This window comes from Triticum urartu, chromosome 6, assembly GCF_003073215.2.
Source record: "Triticum urartu cultivar G1812 chromosome 6, Tu2.1, whole genome shotgun sequence".
In the NCBI taxonomy this organism is placed as follows: domain Eukaryota; kingdom Viridiplantae; phylum Streptophyta; class Magnoliopsida; order Poales; family Poaceae; genus Triticum; species Triticum urartu.
Genome location: NC_053027.1, coordinates 8363736 through 8374075, shown reverse-complemented (window position 1 = coordinate 8374075; position 10340 = coordinate 8363736). Strand labels below are relative to the sequence as shown.

Genomic DNA, 10340 nt, shown 5'->3' with positions numbered 1-10340 from the left:
AGTGATTTCTTTTTGCTTTTAGGTCACAAAAATTATAAACTTTCTGTTAGTGCCATTAGTTTTAAATTTTAAATAGTTTAATTTTGAATTTTTAAAAATTTGTGTGAATCACTAGTTTATGAATAACTTTACTATAAAATTAGAATTTTTTTCTTCTTTGCTATTTATTTTTTATTTATACTTACAATTAAATACTTATAGTTTGATTTTAGGTCACACAAATTATATTCTTTTTGCTATTGAAGAATATTATAGTTTTATTTTAGTTGATCATAACATAATATTTTAATTGATTGTTTTTATTTTCATAAAAGTTTTGTAGTTCATTCTGTTTGCTATTAATTCATTCTTTGAGCTAAATGACTTTGAAATTGGAAAGCATTTCAAAATGAACTCTGAAAAGGTTGAAAGTTGGCATGGTATCATCATTTCACCCACATAGCATGTTCCAAAAAGTAGAGAGGGTTACGACAAAAACTTGATGCACTTCGTGTACAAAATGGACAATCACTTTCGAAGTATCAAAGTTTCGAACCATAAGACATGAAAGCATTTCAAATGAACTCTGAAAAAGTTGAAAGTTGGGATGGTATCATAATTTCACCCACATAGCATTTGCTTATTGCGGGAGAAAGTCTTCACTTTTTCTTCGCTTGTGTCATTTGCTTATTGAGCCGTAACCATGGATAATCTTCATTGTTTATCAGGATGCTTGGTCAGCCTTGACATTGAAGGGAGGAATTTCATGAAACTTTTCATAATCTTCAGACATGTCTGTCTTGCCGTCCACTCCCAGGATGTCCCTTTTTCCTGAAAGAACTATGTGGCGCTTTGGCTCATCGTATGATGTATTCGCTTCCTTATCTTTTCTTTTTCTCGGTTTGGTAGACATGTCCTTCACATAGATAACATGTGCCACATCATTGGCTAGGACGAACGGTTCGTCAGTGTACCCAAGATTTTTCAGATCCACTGTTGTCATTCCGTACTGTGGGTCTACCTGTACCCCGCCGCCTAACAGATTGCCCCATTTGCACTTAAACAAAGGGACCTTAAAATCAGGTCCGTAGTCAAGTTCCCATATGTCCACTATGTAACCATAATATGTGTCCTTTCCGCTCTCGGTTGCTGCATCAAAGCGGACACCGCTGTTTTGGTTGGTGCTCTTTTGATCTTGGGCGATCGTGTAAAATGTATTCCCATTTATCTCGTATCCTTTGTAAGTCAATACAGTCAAAGATGGTCCCCTGGACAACAACTACAACTCATCACAAACAGTGTTGTCACCTCTGAGACGTGTTTCCAACCAACTGCTGAAAGTCCTGATGTGTTCACATGTAATCCAGTCGTCGCACTGCTTCGGGTGTTTGGAGCGCAGACTGTTCTTGTGTTCATCGACATACGGGGTCACCAAGGTAGAGTTCTGTAGAACTGTGTAGTGTGCTTGAGACCAAGAATATCCGTCCCTGCATATTATTGAGTCTCTTCCCAGAGTGCCTTTTCCAGTCAGTCTCCCCTCATACCGCGATTTAGGGAGACCTATCTTGTTAAGGCCAGGAATGAAGTCAACACAAAACCCGATAACATCCTCTGTTTGATGGCCCATGGAGATGCTTCCTTCTGGCCTAGCGCGGTTACGGACATATTTCTTTAGGACTCCCATGAACCTCTCAAAAGGGAACATATTGTGTAGAAATACGGGCCCCAGGATGACAATCTCGTCGACTAGATGAACTAGGACGTGCATCATGATATTGAAGAAGGATGGTGGGAACACCAGCTCGAAACTGACAAGACATTGCGCCACATCACTCCTTAGCCTTGGTACGATTTCTGGATCGATCACCTTCTGAGAGATTGCATTGAGGAATGCACATAGCTTCACAATGGCTAATCGAACGTTTTCCGGTAGAAGCCCCCTCAATGCAACCGGAAGCAGTTGTGTCATAATCACGTGGCAGTCATGAGACTTTAGGTTCTGAAACTTTTTCTCTGGCATATTTATTATTCCCTTTATATTCGACGAGAAGCCAGTCGTGACCTTCATACTGAGCAGGCATTCAAAGAAGATTTCTTTCTCTTCTTTCGTAAGAACGTAGCTGGCAGGACCTTTATACTGCTTCGGAGGCATGCCGTCTTTTTCGTGCAAACGTTGCAGGTCCTCTCGTGCCTCGGGTGTATCTTTTGTCTTCCCATACACGCCCAAGAAGCCTAGCAGGTTCACGCAAAGGTTCTTCGTCACGTGCATCACGTCGATTGAGGAGCGGACCTCTAGGTCTTTCCAGTAGGGTAGGTCCCAAAATATAGATTTCTTCTTCCACATGGGTGTGTGTCCCTCAGCGTCATTCGGAACAGCTAGTCCACCGAGACCCTTTCCAAAGATTACGTAGTGTAAATCATTGACCATAGCAAGCACGTGAACACCGGTGCGCATGGCGGGCTTCTTCCGGTGATCTGCCTCGCCTTTGAAATGCTTGCCTTTCTTTTGACATTGATGGTTGGTCGGAAGAAATCGACGATGGCCCAGGTACACATTCTTCCTGCATTTGTCCAGGTATATACTTTCAGTGTCATCTAAACAGTGTGTGCATGCGTGGTATCCTTTGTTTGTCTGTCCTGAAAGGTTACTGAGAGCGGGCCAATCGTTGATGGTCACGAACAGCAACGCCTTAAGGTTAAAAATTCCTCCTGTCTGTGCTCATCCCACGTACGTACACCGTTTCCATTCCACAGCTGTAAAAGTTCTTCAACTAATGGCCTTAGGTATACATCAATTTCGTTGCCGGGTTGCTTAGGGCCTTGGATGAGAACTGGCATCATAATGAACTTCCGCTTCATGCACATCCAAGGAGGAAGGTTATACATACATAGAGTCACGGGCCAGGTGTTGTGATTGCTGCTCTGCTCCCCGAAAGGATTAATGCCATCCGCGCTTAAAGCAAACCATACATTCCTTGGGTCCTTTGCAAACTCATCCCAGTACTTTCTCTCGATTTTTCTCCACTGCGACCCGTCAGCGGGTGCTCTCAACTTCCCATCTTTCTTTCGGTTCTCACTGTGCCATTGCATCAACTTGGCATGCTCTTCGTTTCTGAACAGACGTTTCAACCGTGGTATTATAGGAGCATACCACATCACCTTCGCAGGAACCCTCTTCCTGGGGGGCTCGCCGTCAACATCACCAGGGTCATCTCGTCTGATCTTATACCGCAACGCACCGCATACCGGGCATGCGTTCAGATCCTTGTATGCACCACGGTAGAGGATGCAGTCATTAGGGCATGCATGTATCTTCTCCACCTCCAATCCTAGAGGGCATACGACCTTCTTTGCTGCGTATGTACTGTCGAGCAATTCGTTATCGTTTGGAAGCTTCTTCTTCAATATTTTCAGTAGCTTCTCAAATCCTTTGTCAGCCACAGCATTCTCTGCCTTCCACTGCAGCAATTCCAGTACGGTGCGGAGATCATCATCATCGGGCACATCGTCTGGTTCCTCTTGATCTTCAGCAGCTTCACCCGTGGCAGCATCATTGGGCACATCGTCTAGTTCCTCTTGATCTTCACCAGCTCCCCCCGTTGCAGCATCACCGTATTCAGGGGGCACATAGTTGTCATCGTACTCTTCTTCTTCGCCGTCTTCCATCATAACCCCTATTTCTCCGTGCCTCGTCCAAACATTATAGTGTGGCATGAAACCCTTGTAAAGCAGGTGGGAGTGAAGGATTTTCCGGTTAGAGTAAGACCTCGTATTCCCACATTCAGTGCATGGACAACACATAAAACCATTCTGCTTGTTTGCCTCAGCCGCATCGAGAAACTCATGCACGCCCTTAATGTACTCGCGGGTGTGTCTGTCACCGTACATCCATTGCCGGTTCATCTGCGTGCATTATATATAATTAAGTGTCCAAATTAATAGAAGTTCATCATCACATTAAAACCAAAGTGCATACATAGTTCTCATCTAACAACATATAGCTCTCCAGAGCATCTAATTAATTAAACCATACATTGAAACTATGTAAAACATTTCAATGCGAAAACAAATGCGATCATAATCGCAACCAAGGTAACAATTGATCCAACGGCATAATGATACCAAGCCTCGGTATGAATGGCATATTTTCTAATCTTTCTAATCTTCAAGCGCATTGCATCCATCTTGATCTTGTGATCATCGACGACATCCGCAACATGCAACTCCAATATCATCTTCTCCTCCTCAATTTTTTTTATTTTTTCCTTCAACAAATTGTTTTCTTCTTCAACTAAATTTAACCTCTCGACAATAGGGTCGGTTGGCATTTCCGATTCACATACATCCTAGATAAATAAAATCTATGTCACGTTGGTCGGCATAATTTTCATAAACAATAAATGAACCAATAGTTATGAAGATAATATACATACCAAATCCGAATCATAGACAGGACGAGGGCCGACGGGGGCGGATACCAAAACCATCGCACTATATAAGATGCAATAATAAATGTAAGAAAATGATACAAGTATCTATCTAAACAGACAAGTAAGAATATTTTTCCTTTCAGAAAGAAGATAAGAACAAGAGGCTCACCACGGTGGTGTCGGTGATGAGATCAGCGCGGGTGATCGACGGCGGTGAAGACGGGGACGGGGCATGACGGACCGCTAAATCTAGACAAATCTCGAGGAAAATGGAGCTTGGAGGTCGAGCTTCGAGAGGAGAAAGTTTAAGTAGTGTGGCTCGAGCATTCCATCAAACACCTCATGTGCATAGGAGGTGAGCTAGAGCACCACAAACCCCTCCCCTCGCCGGCCAGAGAAAAACAGAGCACTGGAGTGCTCTGCTCGCGGGCGAGGGTATATATAGGCACCTCATTGGTCCCGGTTTGTGGTAAGAACCGGGACTAAAGGGGAGCCTTTGGTCCCGGTTCAGGCCACCAACCGGGACCAATGGTGGTGGGCCAGGAGCGAGGCCCATTGGTCCCGGTTCGTCCCACCAATCGGGACCAAAAGGTCCAGACGAACCGGGACCAATGGCCCACGTGGCCCGGCCGGCCCCCTGGGCTCACGAACCGGGACCAATGCCCACATTAGTCCCGGTTCTACACTGAACCGGGACTAATGGGCTGAGCCGGCCTGGACCATAGCCCTGTTTTCTACTAGTGATCATGCATGAAACAAAAAAAATACAATGTCATTTTTGTTTAAAAAAATCACAACGTCAAATCTATTACCCATGTCCTAAGTATACAAAAAAAATATTAAATATCACAAATTGAAAAAAAATTATAGGTTAAATTTCAAACAAATATGATGAATTATAACACATATAGATGACGGTGCCGAGCTTGGAATTGCAAGGTGATTCCATTTCAAAGGTGTGTTTGGATGTTTTAGACTACTTTTGTTTTCAAATCTCACGCAAATTTCACATCTTTGAAATGGGGGTGTGACCGAACAGAAGCCATCTCCCTCAAATGCCCCCCTCCCCCTGCCCCAACCAAAATCAAACGGATGAATTTTAACAAAGTATGATATATTATACACAAGCTATTGAAATTACATGCAAACTACCCCAATTTAAGTATAAACTAAAATTAAATTAAACAGTGCACGGTAACCTCTTTGGCATGCCCGTCGAGGCCACTTGGCATGTCGTTGTTGTCATCGTTAGGGCGTTTGCAAAGGACCGGCCAGCCACGGTGACGCGCTCGCACCCAAGCCGCCCAGCCTCTGGCTGGCGTAGGTGTCATGCTTGGCGTAGGTGTCATGCTCCGACTCTGCGACGCCGAGTTAGAATAGCTCATGGCTGGTCCGGCTCCAGTGACAGGTGTCCCTCTTTGATATGGTCTTCAAGCGGTCCTCGGCCGAGGTTGGCGAGGACCTAGTCCGACGCCACTAGTGTTTTCGCGAAGGAGGCACAACGCCAATCGATCGGGATGAGGGGTTTGGAGCTATCAAACGATGATGTCGAGTTGCGCGACCTACGATTTAGGAACTAGTGGTCCAAGAGGGGCGTGCGACTTAGACGGAGAGGGGCGGGCATCATTGGATGGCCGGCTGGCGAAGCGATGAAGACCGTGGCTCATCCTTGACGCAACGTCCATTATAGACATCATGGTTACGTAGAGGGGACGAAGGCTCAACAGCAGTCGCCGAGCAACAACCACGCTGAGTCTTCTCCACATGTGCCTTCTTGCCCATCGCGGCTGGTGGTGGTGGACATCTGATATTTGGCTCGACTGTATATTAACGGTACGAAGGACAAAACAAATGGAATTTAGTTTATGATTCTTTTTTCTGAAAAAATATGAAGCTCGAAAGATACTACTTACATTGTTTTCCCTGGTAAATTTCACAACTTGTGGAATTTTGGATGACGTTGATGCAGAGGAACGAGTTCAGTGCGCACATGCGTGAGATTGGTGTGCTTTGCTGCCTTCGTTCCTCGGACGAGGCTTGCCTGCTCCTTCCCCGTGCTCCCATCCATGCTCCCACTTAATTCTACGGTTGTCTTTTTTTCTTTTTTCTTTCTAATCTAATCATCTACCCCTGATTTTAAGGGGGTGAGGCCGAGCCTTATTTTGTTCCAATCAAATCAAGCCACGTGGACGGAAGCACGGATGGGCACACGACGGGAAGCAGGCAAGTCTCGTTTGAGGAACGAAGGCAGCAGCACACCAATCTCACGCATGTGCGCACTGAACCCGCCGCCCCCACCGCCAGAAAGCTAACCCCGGCGCCGCCGCCGCCGCCATGCTCCGACTCCGCAGATGCATCCTCAGCCACCTCCTCTCTTCCCGATCCGCCTCTCCCATCTCCTCTCTCCCCCGCCTCCTCTCAACCACGGCGCCGGTGCCGCCCACTCCGGCAAGCCCCGCCTTCGCCGTCAAGGACTACCTTGTCGACGCCTGCGGCCTCACCCGAGCCCAGGCACTCAGCGGCTCCGCCAAGATCCCCCACCTCAAGTTCCCCTCTAATCCCGATGCCGTCCTCGCCTTCCTCTCCGGCCTCGGCCTCTCCGCCGCCGACGTCGCCGCCCTCGTCGCCAAGGACCCGCGGTTCCTCTGTGCCGGCATGGAGAGAACCCTGGCCCCCGTCGTCGCTGGGCTCACCGGGCTCGGCCTGTCACACCGTAAGATCGCGCGCCTCGTCTCGCTCGCCCCCGGCAACTTCCGCCACACATCCGTCGTCTCCAAGCTAGAGTACTACCTGCCGCTCTTCGGCTCCATTGACAACTTGCTCTGGCCGCTCAAACACGGCTCCGGCCTCCTCGACTCTGACCTCGAGACGGCGGTCAAGCCAAATGTCAAGCTCCTGAGAGAATGCGGGCTAGGTGCTCGTGACATTGCCAAGCTGCTCACCCGTGTACCAATGTTGCAGAGCTCCAAACCAGAGTGTGTCCTGGCGATGGTTGCGTGCGCCGAAGGTATAGGTGTGCCCCGTGGATCTCGGATGTTCAGGCAAGCGCTGCAGGCTGTCTCATACTTCAGCGAGGAGAAGCAGGGCCGGCCCATAGGCCGGGCAAACGGGGCGCCCGCCCTGGGCCCCCGGCAGGCAGGGGCCCCAGCCCAATTATTATTTCCTCTATAGTACTAGGAAGCCCAGAAAAACAACGAGAGTAAAGAGGGCTCGCTCAGCGTCGCTCTTTCCCGTGCTCCTCGTCTCCTCTACCCCAAATCCCATACTTCGAAAATAGCGCCGCCGTTCCTGAGCGTCTCCGATTCCTAGATCGCCGCCGTTCCGAGCGCCTCCGATTCCTAGATCGCCGCCGGCCATTAGTGGGGACTAAAGGCACAAATCGGGCTGTCCTTCCTTCTTCTATGTTCTGCTCGTTCCCCATTAGCTAGATGTTGGAGACTTGGAGATAGTACATGTTCTTCTTTTCCTCCTCCTCATAATCCTGTTCCTCCTTTCAATTAAGTAGATGTGCCCTCCAACGACTCCACATCTCTTCTTCTTATTTTATACTCTTCAGACTTCAGTGGATCTAAGTGTGAGTGCTCGGCAGTTAGGAGATTAGGGGAGCTCCTGAACTAGAGAAGGGGGGCAAATTATTCAGTTCATGGTGTTGTGTTCTCGTTCGTGCTGACTTCAACCTGTGGATCTGCTGATTTGGCCACCTACATCCACATTCAGGTGCCTTTTCTTCCCCGTTTTAATCATTTTATGCTGCTTGTTCTTGTTTATTGACATGTCCTCTGGAAAGTATTTATTTGGTAGTAACAAAAGGAAGAGAAAAAATCAAAAGAGGTAAAATCCCTAAAAGGATCACTTGGCAAAATTTTCAGACCTGGTAGTTCTTCTAGAGATCCCCTAGAATCAATTGGCCATAGCAAGTGTTGAAGAACAACCAGCTGACAAATGAAGTCTCCATTCAAATTTAGGAATACAAGCTATTGTGGAAAGCGAGCTTCTGCCGAACTACATCATTTCATTAGTTCACTTGATCGATAAATTAAATTGTACTATCAGTTTTAGAGTCCAAATTAAGAAGCTATGTACTGGATATTACTTTGCCTTTGAAATATAAAATATTTTGAGATTTTGAGTAAACAGGGGCCCTTATTGCTGTCTTGCCCCAGGGCCCCATATATCTATTGGCCGACCCTGAGGAGAAGATTGCTGCCAGAGTGGACTACTTGAAGAAGACGTTTAGGTGGTCAGATGCCGAGGTCGGCATTGCGGTGTCCAAGGCCCCGTCTCTTCTGAGGAGTTCAAAGAAGATGCTACAGCGCAGGTCCGAGTTCCTTATCTCTGAGGCGGGGCTTGGGCCAGCCTACATTGCTCATCGGCCGAATATGCTCGTTCTTGGCGTGGAGGTCCGGCTAAGACCCCGTTACTATGTTATGAAGTTTCTCAAGGAAAATAGATTGCTCAAGCGTGACCTAAGCTATAATACAATTGTCAAGGTCACCGAAAAGCTATTCTTGGAGAAGTTCGTATGCCCTCACAAGGAAGCTGCACCGCACCTTGCTGAAGACTATGCAACCGCTTGCAGAGGCAGAGTGCCTTCGAGATTCATATTTACATGAACCAACAAGCAGGAACATAGATTGCTAGAGCGCGAGTGGAACTGCTATCCAGCAGTCTTGGTGACTGAGAAGATTTTCATGGAAAAGTTTGTATGCCCTCACAAGGAAGCTGCCCCCACCTCGCCGAAGACTATGCTCAAACTTGTAGGGAAGTGCCTTCTAATATCAGAGTTACATGAGAATTCGTAACTTATGGCACAAAAATGTTTACACTATGTGTAGTGAGCTGGTAATCTCTGTCTGCGTTCATTGCCTGAGTGGATGTTGGTTGTCTGCTACTCCCTCCGTTCCGAATTACTTGTCTTAGATTTGTCTAGATACGGAGGTATCTAGCGCTAAAATGAGTCTAGATACATCCGTATCTAGACAAATCCAAGACAAGTAATTCGGAACGGAGGGAGTACATGCCAATTTAGCATCGCTGGGCCAGGTGCATGCTAATTTAGCGTCGCTGGGCCTGAATGAAACTGATAATTTTATCGTGAGCCCTTGTATGTCCATTGCATCATTTAGTACAGAAGAAAGAATTACACTGCAATTAACCTGTCCATCTTGATGTCATATTGTCAAATGCTTTCAAATATATTAATGAAGAGTATATCTGCAGGCCCTATATGTTTATGTTCTCAATTGCCATTGCAGCTTAATCCTGGGTCAATCTATCTTTCCATGAAAAAAAGGTTCTAATTTTTGCCATGAAAATGATCTGAAGTCCCAAAATTGGCTGAATGTCCTTTTTCGTGGGAACAAATCTGGAATTAACGTGTTAGTCACTGCTGAGGTTGCAGTTTTGATCTAGTCTTTTGGTTGCTCCCTCTAGTTCTTCTAAGCTGAAACTCTTCATTCTTCCTGCAGTAGTTTTGTTTACAAGATATTAACTGTTGTGAAATCAGGTCATCGTTTATTAGTACTTTGTATCAGTTTTTTCATTTATTTTTGTCTTATATTCTTGGATAGCCTACTTGCTGATACTTTTTATAGGAGCATCTGATGTCAAAACTGAATACTTCAGTAGTTGGCCGGTAGCATTTGTTGACAGCCCACACTACGTAACGGATATTTCGAAGGCCCTTGTATTTGTACCGAAGACACAAATTGATGCTTGTATGGTACGGTGCCGAAAAACAGAGGGCATTTCATACACTATGAAGGAACTTATGTTAAGGTAATCTCCAAAAGGGTCATGGCATTACCATGTTAATCTCTGCCATACCTGTTAACTAATTTAATCCATATTAGCACTATTTATATATATGCAGTCACCTTTATCCATTGACATATATTTTTAGGGATAGTGAGGTGGATCTTATGTACCATC

The 10340-nt window shown here is 46.1% G+C and overlaps 1 protein-coding gene across 1 annotated transcript; it reads left to right on the top strand.

Moving 5' to 3' along the window:
• The first annotated feature begins 6631 nt into the window (after window positions 1-6631).
• LOC125516819 (transcription termination factor MTERF15, mitochondrial-like) lies at window positions 6632-9022 on the top strand. The gene is made up of 2 exons (XM_048682122.1): window positions 6632-7480; window positions 8599-9022. Exons 1-2 carry the CDS (start codon window positions 6744-6746, stop codon window positions 9020-9022), a joined length of 1161 nt encoding a protein of 386 aa, XP_048538079.1. The 5' UTR covers window positions 6632-6743.
• Window positions 9023-10340: the final 1318 nt, after the last annotated feature.

Coding starts and splice junctions, on each gene's coding strand:
- LOC125516819 (XM_048682122.1), top strand. CDS start 6,744: ATGCTCCGACTCCGCAGATGCATCCTCAGCCACCTCCTCTCTTCCCGA. Junction 7,481..8,598: donor CAGGCTGTCTCATACTTCAG/CGAGGAGAAGCA, acceptor ATTGGCCGACCC/TGAGGAGAAGATTGCTGCCA.